Here is a 25,929-nt window from a genome sequence, read left to right as displayed (position 1 = left end):
GGTATACCTTGTAGATATAACCTTTATGATAAGTGTGTGGGTGCAAATTGGCCTTAATAACCATGACATCTTTATTACCGCCTCCTATTTACCATTTTTCATTTGTTGGATTTGCGTCGTATTACGTAATCTAGAAAACTACCTGTCATAGTATGACGGGTGCGAATTTCCTTTCCTTATTCCATTAGATTCCATTTGTAGAAACAAGAAACACAATGAGTAGGGTCACAATGAAACGTCAAAATTCAGTTGAGTTTTTTTTTTAATTTTATCTATTTATTATTATTCTTGGAAGAAAAATCTGATTTTATTGATTACTAGCTACGTCGCTCGGATTTGCACGGTCCACCTCGAAAATAAAAGTTATGTCAAGTGACGCGTGTTCAACAGTCAGGCTCGAACAAAAAAAAAATCAGTAAAATTTTGCGGCAGATTTCGGAAAAATAACCAAAATGTAAACCTTTTTAATAGTCCCGATTACAGGAGAAGATTTTAAAACAAAACCCAGAATTTTATTTTCTTATATTCGAGACAAAAAATCGCAACAGATCTTTCGTCTCAATGAGTTTCTTCACGCTATAAATTTTAATTAAAGCATTGTTGCGGAAAGTTGAGATGAAGCACTGAATAATAATTTGAATGAAGGAAAGCCTTCAAAAAATAGGGATTTTATGTCGAAATCTAAATGTCATAATTAATAGTTTTTAATTGGTATCTCCGCCAATTATTATCGAAGGATTATGTTAAATAGCCAAACATAAAGACGGAAAGATTACGAATCCATCGATACCTGGTTCGATGGTCAGTTCACTGTCGTTCGGGAGAATAAACTTTGACATAGATACATAGTACACACATAGATACATACCCTCAGTTTTTAATTATATAAGACTAGCTGCGTGCCCGGCGTTGCACGGGCTACCTAAAAAATGTAAGAGCAGTCCAGTTGATGCTTTTGTAGTACACTGACACTAGTTTCTAACGCGTTAAGGAATAAATAAATGCGCGTAAAGCAAGGTTTGCAAAACACCAGTAAAACATATTTTTGCCAAAACACCTCATCAACGTTAATAATCGTTATCAATGATACAAGTTATGAGTACATTTTCAGTCAGCACAAAAGGGGAAAATATATGCATTATCAACTATAATCTTTACTCACGTTAAACTGAATTACATCTGATAGACTATATCGGAAATATTTATGCACAATAACAATCCGCTTTTTACATAAAATAGTCTACTACCCGGCGTTGCCCGGGTGTTTATTAATGCAACATACCACTCAGATAAATATTTGGATGGATTCTATCCACATGGTCGTACAAGAATTACATCAATCCGTTTTCCAGGTACAAACCCTCAAAGAACTCAAATAACTTGTAAATCACTCATTTACTTTACGACGTGCACGGTCCTCCTCGAAAATGAAAGTTATGTCATGTGACGCGTATTTAACAATCAGGCTTGAACAAAAAAAAAAAAAAAAAACAGCAAAATTTTGCTGCAGATTACGGCAAAATAATCGAAAAGTAAACAATTTAAATCCCCTGATTACAGGAAAAGCCTCAAAACAAAAACAAGAATTTTACCTGTTCATATTCGAGAAAAAGAAATGGCAACAGATCTTTCATCTCAATGAATTTCTTCAAGCTGTAAATTTTAATAAAAGCGTTCATCTGGAAAGTTGAGTTGAAGCACTGAATAATAATTTGAATGGAGGAAAGCCTTCGAAAAATAGTGATTTGATTTTGAAATCTAAGAGTCATAATTAAAAGTTTTTAATTGATATCTCCGCTAATTATTATCGGAGAATTATGTTAAATAGCCAAACATGAAGACGGGAGGATTACGAATCCATCGATACCTGGTTCGATGGTCAGTTCACTGTCGTTCGGGAGAAGAAGCTTGGACATAGATAGATAGATAGATAGATACTCAGATTTTATATGTATAAGATGTTTCTTATTCATTGCTCTTTGCTTCTGCAATTTCTTTTAGATTATCTATTCTATGCACATTGTTATTTAATTATTAAAGTTTAGATATTTAGATGCCGTAATTATGAATTAAGTATATTCATAAAATATCTAATATAAGAATTTTTTATGCCGACTATAATTAGAAAATTGGCGATAATTGGGAAATGGATCTTCATCTATTGACGTCAAATGTTTTGTTTCCAAAATACCAGTGCGAAAATGGTTTTTATTTTGCATACGTAAACAAAGAGTAGGAAAATATCGATTTGCATAGGGTTATCACTAAGCAAAATGGCATCCAATATACTATTATTCAAGCCAAGAATTTGACGACACCGCCAATTTCCCAAATACCATAATATTCTTTTTCATCCATTTATGTTGAGAATAACATATTAAAAGCAAAATTGGAATACATTATTACTGTTTGGTATTGCAAGTAAATGTAAAAATTGTATGTTTCCGGATGTGCAGTAAACGAATGAATATGAGTAGGAGTAATAATGCTGGAAACAGGGAAATTCATAAAGATTTCTCAAATATTCAGTAATGAATATGGTCGAATTTTGACCACAGGGTCCTTTGAAGAATCTTCAATCTTGCTTTCTTTTATTTTTGATCAAAGTTGTGAAAAGTTGATTTTTAAAACTATTGCAGTTTATTTTAGAGAGATGGGCAAAAATACATTGAACGGCCCTCTCGGTCTTCTTGGAGAGGGGGGGGGGGGAAGGACAGTTATTATACATCTATATCAAAAGGTTGCTTGCACAGAACGATCAAAGTTTAATTCACCACAGACTTTCACCCTCCCTATCATTAGTGAGTACAGAACGTTTGTGTCTTTGCGAACATCCAGGCTGAAAGTAAAATCTATTCTTTACGTTTTCGCTCGTTATGAGTTCCCCCCCCCCCCCTTACTTTCTTTCTTTCTTCCTTTCTACTTCTTCTTTTTTTGAGCAATCACATTTCTTATTTGTTTTCATTTAGCCTTTGAATGGCGTTCCAATGATTTTATTTTCCTCCCGCCTCCCTCTGCAGCACCACCGTCGACCGGCCCCTCCCGATGCTGCTCTTATAGCGAAAACCGTCTACAGGTTGCTTCCGTATCCTACCCATACACACACACATACACATACACACACATAGATCCACCTACACACACAGATACACACACACACACCAACTCACATATGCACCCACACATACCCATACAATCATGCCTGCACAGACACAAACACACACACCTACAAACACACAAGCTTACACACACAAACACTCGTGATTGCGCAAAACATAATTTGAATTCCAAAAGTCAAAATTACTTTTTTTTATTTTTTTTTTCGCGTCAGTATCGCCGGGTCCCCACCACGGCCCGGGCCCCTAGTTTCTGACTAGGCTGACATGGCCTGTCGGAGGGCCGGAGAAGACAAAGAAGGCATGCCTATTCTCTCAGCTCGGTAAATGATATTGATCAGCTACAATCTTAGTAGAGAATAGAACAGCCCTGAAGGGGGGGGGGGGGGGGAGGGGGTCTTCCTTCCTTGCGGTTTTGACAGTTAAAATGTCCAGTTAGCAAACTTTAACTTGTGCATTAGATTTCTTCGTTCAACCATGCTCAGTCACGTAGTATAAAAGATGAAATTACGGTTTTTTTTAAAGAAGTTTGAAGAAAACCCATCAACGGCTAAAAAAACCGCTGGATCAAAGGTCCCATAAGTATGGTGACTGAGTAGAGAACTAATCTGTATCATTGCCTCCTTGCATTGAACTTTTGCAATTTTTTAATAATTTTTTGTGTTGAATGGGCTTGTTACGTAACTGTTTGAAACCCCCCTTGCTTACAACAGCAATAGATTTGCATATTTTTAGCAATTGTAAAGTTTTTCCTATTGAGGTAAGATGAAGTTTTAAGATGAGTTCTCTTTTTTTTCTTCTATGTTTTGTAACTTATATGCATGATGTCATATGGCCAAAACTAGATCACAAATTCGTAAATTTTGCTAGTTGTGACCATAATTATGGCGACAATTACAATTACATACAGATGAATTTGAGGCCATGCGGAATATTTTAAATGTACTGCGGGATTCTGCCATAACGTCATACAAGTGCCCATAATGACGTCATAGCCAAATGAAATTGTTCACCAGGGGTCCCCAACCTTTCGGTACTAGAAAGTACATTCTAGATGACCGGTCGGAAGGCAGGAGCCATTTCTTGAAGGTGAATTAATAACACTGCGTGGGAAAATAAAATTCAAAATGCTTCTGACAAACATCTTGCCGATTTTTACGTAAAATGACCCCTTGAATCCAGATATGGACACCGTTTAACCCCATCATCCCATTTTTGGAAATGATTCCCCTCCCCCTTTTTTTCAGTTTTGGACGGTTTCGTAGCCATTATTTTTATGTGAAAGGGAAGGGAGTATCATATTAACCACTGATATTCTTCTTAGGCACTACTGAGGTGCAAAGTTCAAAAGCATGAAAATTTGGAGCATGTTGGGAGACTTATGAGAGTATCCCCCCCCCTTCCCTAAAATATTTTTAAATCAATGAAACCGATCTCTTTTTGCTAGAGTTATGTTTTGCAATTATTTCACTATTTTTTCGGCATAAAACCAGATCATAGGACTCACTCCTAAGTACCCCATATCCAAAAAAAAACTTTCATTTGGTAAACAAATATTTTTAAATATATTGGACGCATCGGCATTTTGCACGGTCAGAGTCACATCGCAAATCTATACTTAATATTGTAAAAAGAAAGAGTGGATTTTTGTATGTTTGTATGTTCGAGGTAATCTCCGGAACCATGCAACTACTTAAAAATTCTATCACTGTATGAAAGGTGCATTTTTACTGACTTTTATTCACTCCAGAGTCCCCCGTACCTACCACTATTTGTGGCTTAACCAGTCGGATGGGACCCTGGAGACAGCTCTGATTTTTTGAACCAGACCAGAAACCGAACAATCCCTGGTCCAGCACCACCAAAGGTATCGTTCCACTTGGATGACTTTGTGACTACGGTCATATTTCACTTCAACCAGTCACGATGGATCTTCGATCCGATGAGAATTGAGCAAGGCACCCTCCGATCACAAATTCGACGCTCTACCGATCAGGCCACCGCGGCCCCCATTTTTACTGACTGACATAGGCAATAATTCATGCATATATGTGTTCATACTATTTTTTAAAACCAATAGTTTGTCTTCACTACCAGTTTTTGTATCGTATTGTTTTGTTCTTATATACGTAAAAATGATCCTTAGAATGTTATGCTTCCGCAATGACAAAACCAGTATATATGTTCTATTAAGTAGTATTTCGGAGTGAATGCTGAGGGATGGGAAAGCGTTACGGTAAGTAATATCACGATAAAAGCTTTACGCATATCTGCGGCTGCAGAAGGTAAGGTATATAAAGAGTGTTTCGAAAAAGACTGATACTTTTTTAAAAATCAATAAAAACAAAACGGGCAGCGATAGAAAAAAACTGTTTGTTGCATCATGCTTTGGACTATAGTAAATTTTCAGAAGGACAAACTTTCAAATTTAGTTACAATGTTCCTCAACAGATGGCGCTGCAGGTATTCTAAAGGATGTAAAAGCAAACGCAGCCAGTAAGAGTACCTTTCAGTATTATTTCACTTACATTCCCAGAAATAGTTATGATACAAAATGAACAAAGGTATGCTTTTAAAGTAGTAATAATATGTATATTTTTCTTACTGATAAGGTTCGAATCTGCGTATCCGCAGACCCCACAGTGCAGGGGGGGGGGGGGCAGTCCTTAAAAGGCCCAACGGCCCAAGAAATTGAAAAAAAAAAAAAAAAAAGCAGCAATCAAGATTTAATAACGTTGCAAATATACACTGCTGGCCTCTGCGGAGTGGCCCTACAGATTTGTTGCAGGGGGGATCAAAATTTATTGATCCGGGCTCCATTGCTAATCACTTCTTGATATTGTGAAAAAACAATGGACATGCAAGAAGTGTGAAAAACAACGAAATTTAATTATTTATTTATTTATTTATTTATTTTTTTGCGGTGGCATTAAAAAATAACGCATCTTTAAAACGTAAATGAATAACACAAAATAAACGTGGTTCTGTTCGTGGTGTCCAAAGAGAGAAAAAAAGTTAATAAAAATATCTAACACTATGAATATCAAATCAGTTGAAGATAATGCTATTTGGCTGGGAAAACTTAATTTTCTCTTCATTTATTATTCATAGGAGGTGGAATGCTCTTATCACGCGCAGAAGGCGAAAAAAGGTTGCATTCTATTTCTCCCTCTCACTTGTTAAGAATCACGTAAAAAGAAATCGGAATTTATTCCAGCAGATTAACACTATTTTTTTGCGTTTTATCGGTTTGCCCCTATGATTAAGACAAGCTTTGTTTCACGTAAATCGATGTTCGTTGATGAATAAATTGCACGCAATCAAAAAGAAGAAATTTTAAGTGAGGGGCGGTATATAAATGATGTCACTTTTTAAAAACATATTTGAACCCCTCCCTTGTTTGTCACTAAGCGTCATACTTAATGTTACCCCCTCTCCTTGTAACTCCATTCTGTGTAAAAGTTTTTTGGGGGAAAAAACGGATTTCACCCTAAACAAAATGTTAATGGAGAACAGATTACAAGTGATAGATATCAATGAGATATGTATCCCTTCTCTTCGCACCCTCTTAATTTAAACCCCTCTAATCAACATTGTGCCATTTCTGGGAAGGGTATAAATCAGAAATTCATTTTCATGTTTTGAAATAAGTATTTTGTGCTTGAATGGACACCACCCTTAGTGTTGTCCATTGTTTGTGAAAAGATATAAATTCTAGCTTGACATGCAGTTGTCAAGTTTTACACTGACCTTCAGTGCACTGAAATAAAAGTTTACAATAAGTGCACTGTTCTGCATCTTTTCATTCAAAAATTGCTATTTTTTCGCAGCACACTGAGCGAGAGTCGTGAAACTAATGAACGAATTGAATATAGTAGGGTTAATGGACAAAAAAATAACGTAACAAGACTAATTAGGAAGGTTTTCATAAGTAAACTTTTGGTTAGTGACGACTAGGCAAGGTAGGAATTCAGAGCGCTTCCAATCAAATCTGTACGTGCCATCATTTTTTGAAGGTAACACTGTGAAAAAGGTAGAACACCGTTATTTGGTCCTTTTCGAGTGCTCGTGCTCCGACAATTATCTGATGTCACCTACTAAATAAAAGATTGTGAGCCCTTCACGAAAATACGGAAAATCATAGACGTTGTACACGTACTAAGAATTAAAGGCTATCTTGACTCTAAAACACAGATGGATGAGGATAACACTGAAAAGAGTGCGGAAGTTTTGCGTGATTCTGGCTGCAATGAAACCCAGAAGAAGTTTACGGTGCCTATAAACGAACCAAGCAATGAATGTAAGACCGTAAGACAGAAAGTCGCTGCTTTTTCTTAACGGAGGACCAATGTCGTATAACCACCAGTAACATTTATCAACCATATACTAGAGGTTTATGATTTTTTTGTGTCAGCTGCTCGGTCACTGTCAGTTCTTGCCAACATCTCATATGCTTTTATTCCTTTTGCTTGAACAAGTTGTCTTGCGTGCTACCTACAGAGTGTCCTGAAATAGACTGACAGTTTTCAAAAATTTATAACAGGAAAATGGTTAATGATGAAAAAAATCATTCTTGCAGAATTCATGTTGGTGTGCCCCGTAAATCCCCCCCCCCCTTGAGTTCCAAAATTTTCCAATAGATGGTGCTACCAACAATGAGACCGTAAATCAAAGAAAGATTTAAAATTACATCATAATTTTTCGAAAAGTGTTTTTAATGAACAAAATTATCTAACAATATTTCAAAAATGTCTACTGTCAGCTGCAATCACTTATCGCAATCGGAGAAAAAATCGGTGAATTTCAATTCTTTTTTGACTTACGGGTTTACAATTTGCTACGTCATCTACTGAAAAAAAAACTTGAACTAAAATTTGGAACTTTGGGGAGGAGAAATTTAGTGCCCACCACATAAATTTTCTGCGAGAATTTGTTTTTTTTTTTTTTTTTTCGTTTTTTTTTCTAACATTGTGTTAATTTATCTAATTTTGTTGGTGCAACGTTTTGTTTCAGTAGCAAAGCGAAGGGAGGGGCTGGGGGTTAAAACACCCCCAGAGCCATTGGTTTTAACTTAAATGCAATACTAATTCAGTAGTTTATCATATGAAAAGATTAAATCCCCTTCGAAAGGTATTTTTCATCAAAAAAAAAAAAAAACAGAAAGTATTTTTGATCGAAAAAACCTCTCCAGAGAGTATTTTTGATAAAAAAAAACCCTCCAGAAAATATTTCTGGCTACGCTAGTGTTTTGTTTGTATGACGCAACAATATATCATGAAAATTTTCATACTTCGAAAAAAAAACCATTATCTTTCTCGGCAAATGCATAGTTAGAATAGTGGATTTCTTCATTGGGAAGTAAAGAAAAATGGACAGATGATGACTTTTAAAATATTCTGGTGAGGATGTAGGATGTAGTAGGATGCGACGGGTAAATTGAAGCATAGGGTATTGGGGGTAAAAAAAAAAAAAGAAACTGTATTACCACACGTGGTGAAAAAGTTTCATGTTTTTCAACTTTGTTTGCTTGTAGAATTATTAATTTTTACTTAAATATAAATGCGTACATATCAGGTCGAAGGTAATTTAATGTATAATTTATTAAAAAAGCATAATTAAAATATCTAAGTTGCAAAAAAACGTTATACTCATTTTAGTGGAACAAATAAACACAAATCGTTTTGAATAAGGACGTGTTTTGTAATAAAAGCGTACTAACCAAACACTGTTCTCAGGAGGAATCAAATGTCTATAATTATAAGTTTAGGCTATTTTGGGATGGTAAAAGAGTTATTGTTGTGGAAATATTGTTGTGGCAAGACAAGTCGGTGGTTCAGTGACTTGTTCTGGTGTACGAAAGTTGTGTTTACGTTATGAAAAAACGAATCAGTGGAAAATAAGGCCAAATCAGGCCGAAATAAATGCACTAGTGCTACTGACGATAGAAAAATAAAACGGTTATGCCTTCAAGATAGAAAAATTTCATCAGATGCCATTAGATGTGAAATGATTGCAGTAGAGCATTTTTAACATAGGGACTAAGCGATACTAATGCTGCGTAGTGAAAAAATATCTGTCTCCTAGAAGATGCAAAGTGAAACCACTGGGCGACATTGGAAAAGCAAACATTGGTTCACTAATTTTTGTAAACGGAATTCAAATCTTCGTAAAACCTTTTTTTCCCCTCCTGCTCCTCTTTTCTTAGAAAAGCGTTGAATCCTTATCTGCTATCCCACCCCTTCAGTCAAACCCGTCAAGGAAATACCTTGTCTTCTTTATTCTCCCCTAACGTTCCCAACGATCGTCCTAAAATGCGTTTTTAAGACCACAAATTCGAAAATTTTCGGGGGAGAGACCACTGCACCTCCTTTACTTCGGAGCTAATATTATACTTACGCTTAGGTTCATATTAAGCGGCTTCTTCTCAAACCAGAAGTCCTGTGTACAGTCGACTCAGAACAAACATTGGTGTTCTTCCAATTCACTCAGAAAATCTCATAAATCAATAATTCTAAACTTCATTAACTAATTCCAAAACGCATTTAAACAAAGGAAGATATTTTATTGAATATAACATAATACAGTTCTCCGCCGACGTAGGGCGAGAAAAAAATATTCAACTACGACCACGTTGTTATACACAAACTCTCACCTGTTCCGTTACAATTCTTCGCTGTTGCCATACATAAAAAGAAATATAAACCGCAGACGATAAACAGAAAAACTATTAAGCAGAACATTGTACGTAAAAGGAAGAAGCCGTAACAATTGGTGATTACAGGAATACCGATTTGAGGCGACGATATATGCACACTTTTGTTAAGAAAAGAGGAAAATTATTGGGAAGGTTGCAGCCTTTATGATAAACCTTGTATTGCCTAATAAAAATTCCTTTAAAAAATGCTCTGTTGTAACGGGTATTGCAGTAAGTTCAAGAAAAATATCTTAATTTAAGCTAGAATTCCGAGGAAAAAACCATATTTAAATCAAAAGCAACTCGAAAACCGAGTTAAGGGGTAAAAGAACGCATCAAATGGTCAGAAAATCAATGTAAGCAAGTAATCTGGAGCAATGAGTGTAAAATATTGCTCTTTGGTAGTGATGGTAGAAAATGCGTGAGACGTAGAGTAGGTGAAGCACTTCATCCTGATTGCATTGAAGCAACTACAAAAAACCCAACAAATGTCATGAATTGGGCATGTACGTCTTCAGATGGTGTGAGCCGAATTCAAGTGATTGATTGGCATCCTGAATGCCAAAAAATACATTGAAAGTGTCCTGGAACCAAAATTGATATCTTCCATCAGGACTCTCTTCCCCAACAAAGCACCATTTATTTGACTGCAGGATTCGGCTCCATGCATACAGCAAAAGTTGGTTTCAAAATACAGGCATAGATATGTTACCATGGCCAGGAAACAGCCCTGATCTCAATTCAATTGAAAATTTGTGGCAACGTTTGAAAATTCATGTACGAAAAAAACGTCCATCTAATAAAAGACAACTTAATGAATCGATAATTTATTCTTGGCATCATGTCATAACGAAAGATGAACTCCAAACACTGGTTCATTTGATGAAAAGACGCTGTGAAGCTGTTTTAAAAAATAAGGGTTATCCTACTAAGTATTGATTGTGTAAGTATCACTTTTAAAAAAAATGCAAATCTAAGATAGATCTTACTATTTGTTGCATAACTTTTTTTGTAATACAGATATTGTCATACTGTTTTTGTTATTGAACTTTCCATTAAATTACCTTCCATTTGATATATAAACATTTGCATTAAAGTGAAAAGTAATATATTATACGAACACACAAAGTTGAAAAACATGAATTTTTCAAAAAATGTCCACACTTTTGTTACTACTGTATATATAATAGCCAAAATCACTGATCGAGAAACGCTCTGACGTCACCAACAAGGAAAGTCGCGTCATAGCATGCGTGACGCCATTATTTCATAGTTGAAACACCAAAATTTCAGTAAATTATTTACAATTTGATAATATTTTTTGGCAATGTTTGACATGCAGGGAAAGGTTTTAGTTTGGCAAGGCTAAACTGGATCCGGTAACTTAACTGTTTTATTGGTAAGACTGTAAGTTTAGAAGAATGAAGAAACGAAAAAGTGGTCAACAATGAACGCTATCTACTGGAGTTTAAGGTGCATCCACTGGCGTTAGAGTTACAATTTCAACTATCAAAATATCACCAAACAGGCAATGGCTTCGTTCTAATGTAGAAGCAATTTTCACCCGTCATTCCTTGACCGGCGATTTTCTAGTTTCAAAATAAATCAGCTTTAGTCAACCAGTACTAATCATATAACAAACACTTTGATGTTTAAATTACTTTCGTTTACATTATCTCTAATAATTTCATTAATGCGCACCATCAAAGTCCGACGCACTAGTGAGTAATATTTGAATAATTTTCACCACAGCAGGTTTAATTATCTCTATTCCTCTGCCTGAATTTTCCGAGATTAAACTCGATAAGAAGTTTGTAACCGCTCTTCTTTTCAAAAAAAACAGCTTCAATAATGAAAAGTCCCTCTTATGATGCATATCATATTAGATGCGGTCAAAATTAGCCGAGCATTGAGTGAGTTAATTTAGTTATATCCTCATTTCATATTCATGAGGCGGAACCGCGATCTTTTGTTTTAAAATAAAAAATGAATTTTTCAGTATACCTACATTCTTTCCAGTTTTAATGAAAGCTTTTCAGTTGTTATTAACATTCCTGTTAAACTGATTTAAAGCTATATGCACATGATATCTAATTTGAATAGTTCGTAAGCTTTCGAAACCTTTGTGACAATTTTCGGGGTTTTTTTTCCCCTCTTAACTATTTTGATGAGAAATATTGGCATCGATGAATTTTACAATAACGAATGTGAATCATAGACTAATAATAAGAATAGACCGAGCTTTCCCAAACTTGCTGATGAAAAAAATGGTTCATGGATACATCATGTGATTGGTGGGAGGCTTGGCGAAAACTCTGGCAGCATGGTTGCTAGATGGCAACATTATCTATAGTTTGGCACTCGACATATGTATTTTAAGATGTAATGTGTTTTCATTATAATTTTTTTCCAGGTGCAGAGATTGAACTGTTTTTCTTTTAGTTATGCATTATTTGACATTAGTAATTAGTTTTTGATCACAGTTTTCAGTAACTTTTATTTCATTTGGAACTGCTACGTCAACGTTGGCGTGAACGTAATGGCATAAACGTTTTGCGTTAACGCAAAACTGTACTAATCGGTATCTTAAATTGAAATTGTAGTTAAAAATCTTACCGTTTGCCGATTCTTTTTGGGCGCATGCATCTTTAATTGCTTAGAGAGTTATTGAAATTGACTAAAGAAAATTCACAGTACTATCTAAACGAAAAACTCACTATATCAACAAAATATTTACAACTTAGAATAACAAATTTACAAATCGGACTCCATAAAAGATCATTCTTCCGTGTTCCATCAATTCTATTTATTTTATTTCTCGCGGGCGTTGATTGTCTGCTACGATCAACGCCCACTGTTGCTAGGATATCCACCAGTCACATGGTTTGGTTTACGAGCAGCAAAAGGGTTGCCATATCTCGGTCTATTCTTATTATTAGTCTATGGTGTGAATCTTTTGAAACGCTATACCAAGTTGTATGGATCAAGAAAGATATTAAATTGATAATCACAAAGCAGCCAACAACTTTGTTGAAACATCTTTATAGCTAAAATTAAACAACATAAGACAGAGCACTTTTTAAGGACTTTTTATTATAGCGACACAAGTTTATCATAAAGGCTGCAACCTTCCCAATAATTTTCCTCTTTTCTTGACAAACGTGTGCATATATCGTCGTCTCATGGATCTGAACACCATCCCCTCTGTTAAGCTACTGATAAAATGGTTTTTGAGCAAGCACGATTACTTATTGTTCTCATTTGACCGTTTTTGATGTTCCGTGCCTTTTTCAGCTTAGACGAGAAGCCCCTGCAGCACCACCGCCCACCGTCCTCTGCAGGCGGCGTGACGCGGCTGCTCCGATCCTGAGCTATCCGCTTCTCCTGGTCGGAGGCGTCCATGTCCTACACACACGCACGCTCACACACTCATACACATACACGCCTACGTGCATACACACAGGTCTACGCACACACACAACTATGCACACGTAACCGCCCAGGAGGAGAGGCAGGCTGGGGGGGGGGGGGACAGGAGCTGTTTCTAGAAACAATAACTCCAATGAGTAGGGTCCTGCCTCAGTTCGTGATTGCGAAAAACATAATTTGAATTCAAAATTTCAGAATTCAATTTTTTTTTTTTTTTTTTTTGTAAACTGAATGTAAAAGTACTTTCCAGAAATCGCTACAAACTATCTACTTTATTTTTGTATCGAACTACTCGCTACTCTCCCTTTTTTTAAAGTAGTGCGCTTCACTACAAACTACTAAAAATTATAGCTACTATAGTAGCGTCGCTACTTGTAACGCGCTACTTCCGATCACTAGGCACAGGTATTATATGAAAATATAACAAAATACTTGTACACTCCTGAAAAATACGCTTGCATTTCACTGTGAGAACATTGTGAAACGTCACAGATTATGTTAGTTCCGGGATTTCGTGGTTTTCACCAGTTTCCGGCAGAAAGCAACTACTTTTGCGAATGAGTTTCTTAAATCGCTACAAGTTTCATAAATGCAGACTTTATACTGTCATGAAAAATATTTTTAGCTACCAGTGTGTAAGTTTATTCAGCCTCTTTATTAGATGTTTAGTTTCCCGCTTACTTCCTCAGATTGACTGAACCCCAGACAAGGCTAAATGCAGCCTTTGGTAACTGTAACTTTGCAGGAACTGCAGAAATGTAGGCATGACTGGCGTATGGATAATGTTTCAAAATTCTTCAGGAACATTTCAGGAAGGTTACGAACATTAAACGGAAAACTTTTCCTATTTTTGTCAGGTATGTTACTGGCAAAAATTAGTCATGCTAGCTGCCCACTTTTTCCCAGGAACATTTCGGAGGTTTTTTTTTTTTTCTTTTTGCTGTTTAAATTCAAAAAGCTAGGAGAGGGCAACTGCTTCCTCCTGAGCTCATCCCTATAGAACAAGACTAATCTATCATTTTTAATTATTGTTTCAGTACCATCTTCTACAACATCTACACCAAATCCTTCAACAGAGACACGAAACAGGAAATTGACGAACAGATCCGCCCTTCCCCAAGTCCGCCACTTCTTGGTGAACATGCGCCATTTTGCTGAGGAAACGACTCGTTCGCGTTCTGATCCAGTCGTGTTAGAATACGAGTGGATCATCGGAGTTTGGTCCCCATGCTCACATACGTGTGGGAATCTAGGAACTCAGGTAAGCACAGATTTTTTTTTTTTTTTTGTTCTTTTACATATGGTGGCCAAAAATTAAAAATTAATTATTTTTTCTATAGTCCGACTGCGAACAAATGACTCTTGTCAATTATTTGAGAAAACGAGTCCAGTCATGAAAGTAGGTAGCGAAGGAAGAAAGGAAGCGCTCCATATTTTCGAGTTTAGCGAAATTTTGGCGATATGAAAAAAAAAAGTCCTCCTTGTATATTTTCGTTATGTGATTATTTAGACCTGAAATGGTTAAGTTGCAGCAATAACTGCATTGGGTTGACAAAAAAGTAAACATGACAAGCTTTGCATTCTTTATTGCAACCCTACTCTCGCCTATTTTCAATTCAAATTAATTACAGGAGGGGTGGAATGCCTATGACCAATGGCTGCTGAAAGAAGTTAAACCAATACCCACCCACTTTAGTAGGATGTGACCTGTCCGATGAGATACTAGCCTTGACAGCACAAAATCAGAATGTTTTACATCTTTGGATAATTTCTTAAGTTCAACGTGACGTAGAGCCACCGCGCACTTGCAAATTCTGTTCTTCAACTTTCCTTTCCATATCACCCCTTCACGGAAATGGACGCCGCCCGTTCTGAGTGGTCTGAGGAGTTTGACTGTGATGGGGAGGTCCCAGGTTCGAATACCGCCTCGGGCTTGGATGTACTTTCTCTCTTATGTCCTTGTCCTTCCTTAGTGTGACAGTGTTGTTGTGCTGTGAATGGCTGCCTACCCTATAAACGGGTCTTTATGGCATGTGCGTACTGTGGAAGTCGGACTTCACACGAAATTACGGTATAGTTGGAAAAGTGAAGCAACACACCCTCAAAGCAAAATGACATTGTCAACATTCTATTCGCCCCTAGTCAGGGTTGCCAGGTTGCATATAAGCTACCTTTACTCCTGTTCGGGCCAAGGCACATGTCTAGGCCTCTGATTGGCTGTTTGGAATTTCCCTAAATGTTGCGAGTTGTTTGCCATCTTTCGTAGTATAGTTTGTCTTCTGCTAAATACGAATACGCATTTGTAAATAAGATCTTTAATTGAATTTATCAGACGAAAATAGCTTTTTATGTCCGATTAATTTCCTCTTTTGTAAAAGAAATGAAAGGTTCGAAATAGAAATTGGTGGTTCCATTTTTAAGCAAAAAACGCATGTTTCACTACCCCATTGTTATTTAAATTAAAATCACGTTTCAAGTAATTATTAAGTTAAATAATTTTGTAAAATAAAAAGCGTACCCTACAACTTTTCCACATTCTTAATGATATTTGAAAAACTGTTTATATCGTCGACACCATGCTTATAAGCTGACAAATGTGAAGAATCGCGTATTTCCAATTCTATATGGTTTGCCCCGTAGTGCTCAAAAAGGGTTACCTTCTGGTTACAGTATAACTACTACGATAGTTTTACAGCTAAAGTTATCTATAAAAATTAAAACATTGAAAATGACTAGGGCGTCAGCTGAAAAAAAAAATGTTTTGACTCTCCTGATGTGTGCTAATTTTCACGTTCGTTAGTTTAGCATGGTACCAACGATACATTTGCTAGCAATTCTGCCATAGTTTCGGTCATATTTGCTTAAGAGTTTAGAAACTTTCAACACACCTGTATTCATATCGAAGGTCTCTTGGGAAGCTCTAGATTTTAGCCAGATACGTGGCCGGAAAGTAACCGAATTCGTCAGGAATATTCTCGGCTAATTTCAGGACGGTCACTGACTTTTATAGGGAAACTTTCCTGTTTTTCACCAGATACTTTACTGGCAGAAATTATGCACATGAGCTCCCCATTATTTTCCCCAAGAACATTCCTTTTTTTCTTTTAATAGTATAACAGAAAGATTACGATTGGATTAAATAAATTTTTCTATGCGTTCAATATCAGAAGAAGAAAAACTTCAGTACTTGCGAACTCTCACAGAACGTCTTCCATCGCATGAAGGAAGTTCCGACCTTGCAATGCAATGTGATTCTGGAGTCCCCATTGTGTCCTCCACACAGCCCTTGTTCGCAATATTTATAAGACTATTGGTGAAAAAAAAAATGAGTATCACCTGAAAGAGAAGATAGAATGAGCTTCTTTTTTGAGTAAATTCCGCAAGTGCCCTTGGGCGGAAATTTTGGCTGAAGGACAATGAAATGTTGAGGAGACGAAAAACTAATAACTAACATGCAGACACCGCAAATTTCCACAACACATAGGACACACGTTTGGAACAGAAAAAGCGGTTGAGATACCTGTAACTGTCTTAAAATGTGCTCCGTCAAAAAGAAAGTGTACTGAAATGTGCTCTAAATGTGTCCCGCTCAAGATATTATTAAAATAAAAACTTGGGGAGTACATTTGAGAACAGATTCAGGAAATATTTGAGAACAGGTTTGGGCAAACTTATGAAATCAATGCTTCCTTTTATACGAATATAATTTCAACAGCTTAGCTGCCAGTCAATAGAACCTCCCATGTAATAAGAGTAAAAATTTTGTTAGTAAAGAATCGCGGCAGAGAGAGAGAAAGAGTTTAGTGTCACATATGCTAGAACCCCTATAAAAGGACGCTAACAATGACATTTCCTGGTCGAAGACCGTCCAATACTCGGAGGCGGTTGACAGTATCCCGCCAGATTGCTGCAAAAACTACTAATATAGTCAAAGGGGCAATCCATAAGTACTGTAAAAAAACTGGTCCAGAAGTGCTACACAGTGTTCTAAAAGAAGGGATTGACGTCATTGTTCCAAAAATGTTCGTAAATATGTACCCACAAAAGCATTTAACAAGTGCTGAATCAAATAGTTGTTCTGAACAAAGTTCACAGGAGTACATGAAATACACCGCTAGCTCAGTCATTCCATCCGAGGACTGCAGTTTCGAGCTTTTGAGGGCTGCAGTCCTCGGATGGAATGATTGATCTGGCGGTGTATTTCATGTATTTCTGCCTTAGCCTGGCTACAGGGCGGTAACTTACTGAAATTTTTCAGAAGTGTTTAGAAAAACGGTTCTAAAAAGTCTTCTTAAAAGGGGGACAAGTGTCCGTATTCCAAAAGTTTTCGAAATGTTTCAAAAAGTGTCTAAATATTTGTACTGAAGAAAAGCTGCAGATAACTCTCCGAAAAACATAAAGGTGAAACAAAACAATATGAAAAAAATGGTCGTAAAAAAGGTTGTATCACAAACATTTGTTAATGATTAGTCAATTAACAAAGATCACATAAGGAGTTCTGGATTTTCCGAATTTTAATTTTAAAATCTTTGACTTTTTTCTTTCACCCTTATGTAGGTCCGCACTATTGAATGCCAAGTGCGAGTACTTAGCAACGCAACGCGACTCGTGCCAAGGAGTCTCTGCGAAGGTGGACTTGAAGAACCAATCGCGATCCGACCTTGCAGCTTGGATCCATGTCCGGAATGGATGACTGGGGATTGGTCAGAAGTAAGTTTCAAATTTTTAGTTTTGTTTCTAAATTTTACGTTGTTGTTCAGATACACTAAATATTTTAAAATGTTGGAGATTTTTCTTTCAGAAAAGTTTGTTAAAAGTAAAAAGTTTATTAATAAATTTATTGCGCTAATTTCGGAGTCATACTTTAAAATCTCGACAAGTTAAAATATAAATCATTGATTTCTTTCAAGGAAGTTCTTAATTTTATACAAAACTTGCTTTTTAACTGCACTGTAAAAAAATTCCGAGATGTTACTGATTATTCCCGAGGAGCATTTCGAGATTTCATACGTTTTCATCCACTTCCTGGGAAACAGAAGTAGTTTTCTTCAACAGTTTCCTGAATTGCAACAAGTTTCACGAATCACTGTTGTGAAAAACATTTTTAGCTCCCGGTTTAAAGATTAACTGAGCGTATTTATGAAGTGTATCAGTTTCTGATCTTTTACGGACCATCTAGATTGAATGAGCTCCTAAAGAGAGCGAATAAGTTTCTAAATTCCGCAGTTTTGCAAGAATGGTAGGCAAGAGAGATGTTACTGTTAAAATTTCAGGAAACTTTAATGGTAAATATTACTGTAAAATGGAATGTTTACAGGACAGAAAGGATTTACAGTAAGTTGTACCGCAAAATAATAAACGATTGCAGCTCCAATTGATAGACCACGTCACTTACAATGCGAAGCAGATAACACCGTATTTTCAGCCGCTCGATATGTCCCAAATCATATGTGGGGCAGTAAAGCCGTCTGCCAATGCGAAGGTCCCTTGATTGAATCCGGCTGCTCGCATTTTGCGTTATGTAACTCTCGTTTATCCTACCGTAAAATCTTATAGTAACATGGGATTTTACGGTGAAAGGTACTAGCAACATGGATGCCAGTAACTTTTACCGTAAAATTTTATGATTTTTTCTTAACAGTGTAGGTACCTTAGAGCAGGAATATAAATGGAGGGAACAAGTCAAATCATTGATTTAGCAAAAGCCTGAGGCTACGACTCCAAGTCACGTGACTCAGCAACGACGAATGGATGGCACGTTTTGAGTGAAACAAGCGAAAGAAACCTGATTTCTTCCAACGCTTTGCTTTAAAATCTATTACCTGACTTGAAATCTTCGGTCTCACGTAAGAAATTCTTCAACAGTGTGATAACCAAATATATTGTAACCCTCTTCTTCTTGAAACAATTTGGAACTCTGTGTTCTGTTTAAATGGTTTTGACATATTGAAGACTAAAGTGATAATAGTAGGTGACAGTTCCGCTTTTTGCCTGTGTATCATGTTTTACGTAGAAATATCATTAAAAACATCTGTTATTCTGTACTAGAACGAGATATTTACGACCGATATTTCATAAGATAAAAGATAAGGAGATGTAACAGGTTCATGAGAACAAAGTAGTGCAAAGAGCTGTCCCATTCTCGTGCCGAATGCTATTTCCTTTTCTGGAGGCTACGGGCGCTCAAACTCACTGCAGCTTGGCTTTTTTCCTTTGTTTACTATGTACTCAATTCTTATCGAAACAATTTTCGACACATTACAAACCTTGTATGCTAATCCTCAGAAACATTATAATGCAGAAATTGAAATCAAAAATCCTGCTTCCGAATAAGGCAACGAGTGTGTCTGTCACACCATCAGAAGGGCAGTCCATATACACGATGCCACACTTTTTTTTTCAACATTTTTGACCCCGTCTTCCTCTTTGTCCAAAGTGTCATACTTCTTGAGCCCTCCCCCCCTGCTACATATGTCACGCTATTTTTCATAAACATATTCCTGTAAAAAGTGCGTGATGTCACACGTCCTGTTGCCCCTCCCTCCCCCTTACAAACTGTCACAATTTCACAAAGGCTTTGCCCCCCAAAACTTGGCATCGTTTGTGAAGACGTGTATGCAGTTCTTGGGTATTACTAAAAGAAGCATTGCAGATTGAAAAACCAAATACCACTTTAATCCTTCCAGAATATGACGATGTCCTTTATCATGGGCTTTTGAAAATAAAATTAAAAAAAAAAAAATACGTTCAAAGATGTGAAGGAGTCCGATGACAACTATATTCCCCTAAACTGCTTGTGATTTTATGTTTACTTCATACAAGAAAATGATACAGAAAGGACAATAAACTATCAATGAAGTACAATGATGAATAGTACAAAAGCACAGTAGAAAGGGAGACATTACCTATTTCGCAAACTATTTCGCAATAACGTACTAATTTGAAACTAACGTATTGTTTATCAGAAAATTTGCGTTGTTTTCTTATTGGAACCAAACAGTATTTTAATTATTATTCATATACTAAGATGTTTTTGAGTTGTCATTTGTATTTGGAGCAATAATTGGACATATCCAATACACAACAACACACATTATTTCAATTAACTTTGTTTTTGAAAATCAGTAAAATTTCATGAGTGTATCTAAAATACTTGGTTTTTAAAGGTAGCTTTTGTAAGGTATTAATTTAGTTTGTGATTATATGTAGTGCAGCCTGAAGAACTGCTTGTCCTGGAGCATCTCTTACCAAAAGAGGAGTGTGGTTTGTGGCATAGCAAATATCACAGTTACGCCTAGTCACTGTGACCCTAATCGCAGACCTCGTAGGAAGATGGAGTGTCACAACGCTCTTTGTCGAGGATACTGGAAAATAGGGCAGTGGACAGAGGTAAGTTTCAACGACTTCAACATACAGTACTAATACTAATAGCTTCTTATATTTATTAGCCCGACATTCCACTGTTGCTGTTGCCATTCTGACCTTCGCCCAATAAAGTTGACGACTTTTAAAACTCTAAAATTCTCGTTTTTAATTCGTCTAACCTCTGAAAAAAAAAAAAAAAAAGACGTTGAGTATGTCATGCAATAGACAAGGTGCCCGCTAAAAGTCAATGACCACCCCAACAATTTCTGAATGGCAAGAGCTATAGTCATAAACGTTGGGTCTAAGAGGAGTAAAGTTGCCGTGCACTACGCCAGAAAACCGCAGGGCTGTTCACTTATCGGCCGCCCGTCATGTCCGCACCGATTTTTTCCACCCGGAACATGTTTTCTTTGTTGGTTGCCATGACAGCAAGCCATCTTGGACGGGACCGGTTTCGATGAGAAGAACCTTAATATCTGACGGCCGTAAAAAGTAGGACTGCATTTCATTGGTTTCCGCTATAGTGTCTAGAAAGAAAGCCTCTTTCTAAGCACTATAGTTTCCGACAAGCAGCACGCTCTAGTGGGTGAATTCAGCTACGTGATTGATGTACAGCGACCGCTACCTCCCTGAGCGACCGTACGTGATTGTTACTCTGCTTTCGTCGACAGTCCGTCACGTCAAAAAACAGGACGGACGGGACGGACGGCCGATAAGTGATCAGCGCTTCACAGTTCCTGGTTGCCTACTGTGGAATTAGCGCTATTATCTCAAAAACAGTAAGAGATACGGGGAAAAGTGAACTACAAAAATGTTTAGCATCATCTATTTAGTAATATTGAACATCTAATGTTAAAAATAATAGATGTAAAGCGCACCTATATTTGATCGCGTCGAACAAACCTAAACTTGACGGAAATGAGCCTCATCCCTCATCTATCTGTGAAGCTCAAAGTAATGTGTGTCAGCACAAATACACATCTAAATACGGGACTGTACTTCCCGCTGCACATTGTACAACATGACAGAGGTGGTAAGGTTAGCATAAGCATAACGTAATTTCGGTTTCAAAGTTCCCGCAACACTAGTCGCTGGGAGATGGGAAGATGGCAAGCCATCTCACCCAACACGTTTTAAAACACTAATCGTATTTGAAGTTGAAGATTTTGTCCCACGTATTTTCTAATGTACTGGAACCAAATGGGAGGATAAGACTCATAAGAATTTCACCTCCGAAATATTGCACCACCATACAAGCTGTGATAAATTTTTGAAATTTACATAAAAGCAACAAATTGTCGCGTAAATATGTGATTGTGTCATAAAACTTCACAGGTTAAAAAATTTTTATGACATGGGAAAAGAGAGAGAGAGAGATGAAGAAGAAAGAAAAGAAAAAAAAAGTGCAATTACATTATAATCTCGATTTAACGTTTGTCGAGGGACTGGAAAAAGTTATCGTTCAATTGAGGAGCATCGACGCAATTAAACCGGGACAGTGAGATGTATCATTAAATTGAGGTAATCGTTAAATCGGGTACGTTAAATCGAAGTTATACTGTATATGAAATCGCTGTATGTCACAGTAATAAGAAAAACAAACGTCATGACGTTTGCTTATCTTTTTGGGATGATGCAACGATTTCGAATACTTACATTTTTCTTTTTTTACGATGTCATAAGAACATTCTTGAACCTGTGAGGGCTTTTTTAGATTAACGAGCGAGTATTATGGCGGAAACCACATGTTCATACGACAATTTGCTGCTTTTCTATGAATTTTTAAAATGCGTCACGGACTTTTCGGACGCCCTGAATATATTTTATAGAAATAAGTTTCAAAATCATTGAACAGTTTTACGGGTCCTGGTTTTCTGTAATTATAGTTGGGGAAAAACTAACCTGGAAGCTTTGTGAAAGTTGTATGTAAATCCAAAACACGACATCATCAATACGCTGACAGTAGTTAACAGGTTTGCCCCAATTTTAGTAAACTTTCTTGTAAATAAAACACTTGAAATGCATTTTAAATTCAGAAACTGAATCCATCACTTTCATAGTGTACCGCTTCTTGTGGCCACCAAGGATTTCGCAGCCGCAGTGTGCAATGTGTATGGCAAGGCAACCAAGAAACTGCACCAACAACAGCTTGTAAAAGTCCTTCACCTCCTACATCATCGCCTTGCGGAAGAATACCCTGTGAGAATGGTATGTACAACTTATTCTAGCAAAATCTTATTTGTACGATACTTTACAGTGGATTCGCGCTACAACGCGAATCGACTTGCACGAAATGGCTATAACGCGAGTTTTTTACGAGAAACGAATTTTAGAGCTAACTCGAACTTTTCGGCCGCAATAAGAACATTTTCGGAAGGGTATCGCGGTGCTGCGTAAGTATCGACTTTGTTACTAGCTACTAAATGTGTACTAATTTCGGGAATGAACTTGCATCACAGCAGAAATTCTTACACCGTATTAGTCTCAGTGTACTTGTTAGTGAAAATAACTACTTCGAAATGTTTCTTTATTTTTTTTTCTAAATATAAAAGTTGGTGAAAAATATAATGCCATAGAAGCGAACTGTTTCATATAAAGTATGTGAAGCTGGAAAGAAAAAGAGAAAGTTTCTGACAATTAAAGATAAAGTAAAAATTCTCGATGTGTTTTATTTAACAACTGAAAATTGCGCCTTAGGCAAGGCCAGCTCTAGTAGTTTTAAGTGCAGTCCCCTACTCTGACGTATTTCTGCAATTTAAGCTGCAAAGAAAAGAAAAAACCAAGGAACAAATTTCCGATTTCCCTCCTTTTTTTGCCTCCTTACATTTTGTCATCATGAAATTTGCCGCCCTAAGCGGTGGCATATAGGTCGCCTACTCCAGCAGCAGGGCATAGTCGTAGGTAGCACGACAATCAGGTATGAGTGAATCTTCTTTACTAATAATAAAGCAGAAAGTCTCTCTGTCCGGAGGATGTCTGGATGTCTGTAGGATGTTCGTAGGATGTCCGTAGGATGTCTGTGACGCGCATAGCGCCTAAACCGTTCGGCCGATTTTCATGAAATTTGGCACAAAGTTAGTATATGTAGCATGGGGGTGTGCACCTCGAAGAGATTTTTCGAAAATTCGATGTGGTTCTTTTTCTATTCCAATTTTAAGAAAAAAAACTATCATAACATGGTCGGGTAAATTACGAAATTATCATAACGTGTAACCGTAACATGGGCACAAGCCAATTGGCGAGATACGAAATTATCATAACGTGTAACCGTAACATGAGTACAAGCCAATTGACGAGAAAATTCACAATACATTATTTGTAAATACAGGCGAACCAAAAGACCTTTTAATTTTTCTATTACGGACGAAGCCGTGCGGGTGCCACTAGTCTATACATAAAACAAAAACATTAAGAAAAGATAATCTGTAAAGGCTTAAAACTTAGTTTCAACATTGAAGCTCGCAAAGTCAAGTCTAAGCCAAATGCGCAAACATTACGAAAATGGAATATGATCTTTTATTGTGGATTAAAAGCAATGTTTTGAAAAACCCAGGGATTTTTTTAAAGCCCAACCCACCTGTGCTTTTGATCAAATACCCGGGGTTTCGGGGTTTTGATGAAAAACCCGAGCGTTTTCGAATCATTTAAATTGCAATTTCTATTTAAACATTTGTACTATATTACAGTTTTTCCTACTTTTAGTATAGTGCAAAGAATTAAAGAAAAGATATATGAATTTGAGAACAGTGTAACAGTAATATGAAATATGGATTATCATAATTCTGTTTTAAACACGACAATTTAAAAAAGGAAACATTTACTACTATTCAGAAACAAATTTTGTGAATTTATTCAGTAACGCTTTAAAAAAAGTTATCCTCATAATGCCGATATACACATTTTTTGGGTTGGTATTGTTTTCCAATGGAAATAATTTCCTATAGTCTATACTATATACAGAGTGTTCCAAAAAATGACGGATACATTTGAAATATCAATAAAAACTAAACGGGCAGCGATGGAAGTATACCGTTTGTTGCATTATGCTTGACACAACAATAAATTTTCAGACTGACAAACTTTCAAAATAAGTTACAATGTTTCTCAACAGATGGCGCTGCATGTATTTTAAGAGGTATAAAAGAAAATTCAGCCTGTGAGATCCCCAAAATGACAGGTGTAATTGAAAAATCAATAAAGACTAAACAGGCAGCATTGGTAATTCAAATTTGCCGGTCATTTTAGCGATCTTACAGACTGCGTTTTCTTTTATACTTTTTAAAATACCTGCAGCGCCATTTGAGGAACACTAACTATTTTTGAAAGTTTGTCTGTCTGAAAATTTACTGTTGTCCTAAACGTAATGCAACAAACAGTATCATTTTATTGCTGCCCATTTAATTTTTAAAAATTTTTCAAATATATCAGTCATTTTTGGAACACCCTAATAGTAATAAGAGCCTTGAGGCCGTATAAAAAGTAAGATTTCGTATTTTACTCCAACTGTCTTTTTCTCTTCGAACTTGTAATAACTTAACTCTGCATCTTATTTTGAACATTTTGGACTAGCTGTTTCGAAAATAGAGGTGTTGCAGGTAAAATAGGGACACGTTGTATACCCAAGAGTGTATATAATACTAGCTACTAAACGTTCACTACAGTTTTTTAAGGAAGAAAAGTTGCATCGGGATAATCGGAGCACCCCGAAAAAAGTGAGTCAAAAATTTCAAAATGCTAAGAAACGCCGCATCGCCGTAAACGCGCAGCACTTAAAAACGATGTTTAATACATCCATGGTATATCAGAGTAGAAAATAGCCATTAGAAACCTTTTTTATTTTATTTTTTTACATATAAACTCTTCCAGCAAATAAAATTTAATAATCATGTTTATGATTTTGAAAGTATAAACAATAAGCATATTTTATTAGCGCGTTTTTTAAAAAATGGTTCGTTTTTGCGAATTTCTGTTATCCATCGCTTTTATTCTGTACTAACAATAATAAAATATGCATCAATTTTTCATTTTTGGCTACCTTAATGTTCTTTGTAAGGTTTTACATTACCTTTTTGTTTAAACAACGAGTCCCATTTTACCTGTAATCAATTAATACGAAAAATGAGTGCATTCGGCTTTTCCCGCACTTTTCGAACAGTTTACTGTAGTTAAAGTTTTGAATTAACGGATGGATAGATATAATGGTATCAGAATGTGTCAGTATCTATTTCTTTATTGTTGGGTTAAAACGGTTGGACTAAAATCGGAGCAAATAAAAAGAAAAGTCGATCGTAAATGCTGCATCAGCAGAAAGGCTGCACTTCCGAA

At 36.4% G+C, this 25,929-nt stretch overlaps 1 protein-coding gene across 1 annotated transcript in view; it reads left to right on the top strand.

Moving 5' to 3' along the window:
* LOC129228329 (ADAMTS-like protein 3) overlaps positions 1–25,929 on the top strand; it is a 116,821-nt gene that overhangs the window by 90,536 nt on the left and 356 nt on the right. Inside the window, exons 17-20 of the mRNA XM_054863006.1 lie at positions 14,240–14,500; positions 17,797–17,949; positions 20,449–20,628; positions 22,665–22,812. Coding sequence (XP_054718981.1) covers positions 14,240–14,500; positions 17,797–17,949; positions 20,449–20,628; positions 22,665–22,812 — 742 coding nt within the window. The remainder of the gene's footprint in view (positions 1–14,239; positions 14,501–17,796; positions 17,950–20,448; positions 20,629–22,664; positions 22,813–25,929) is intronic.

The sequence above is a fragment of the Uloborus diversus genome, chromosome 8 (genome assembly GCF_026930045.1).
Source record: "Uloborus diversus isolate 005 chromosome 8, Udiv.v.3.1, whole genome shotgun sequence".
Classification (NCBI taxonomy): domain Eukaryota; kingdom Metazoa; phylum Arthropoda; class Arachnida; order Araneae; family Uloboridae; genus Uloborus; species Uloborus diversus.
Note: the sequence above shows the minus strand (reverse complement) of the source record. Positions and strands in the feature narration are given on the sequence as shown.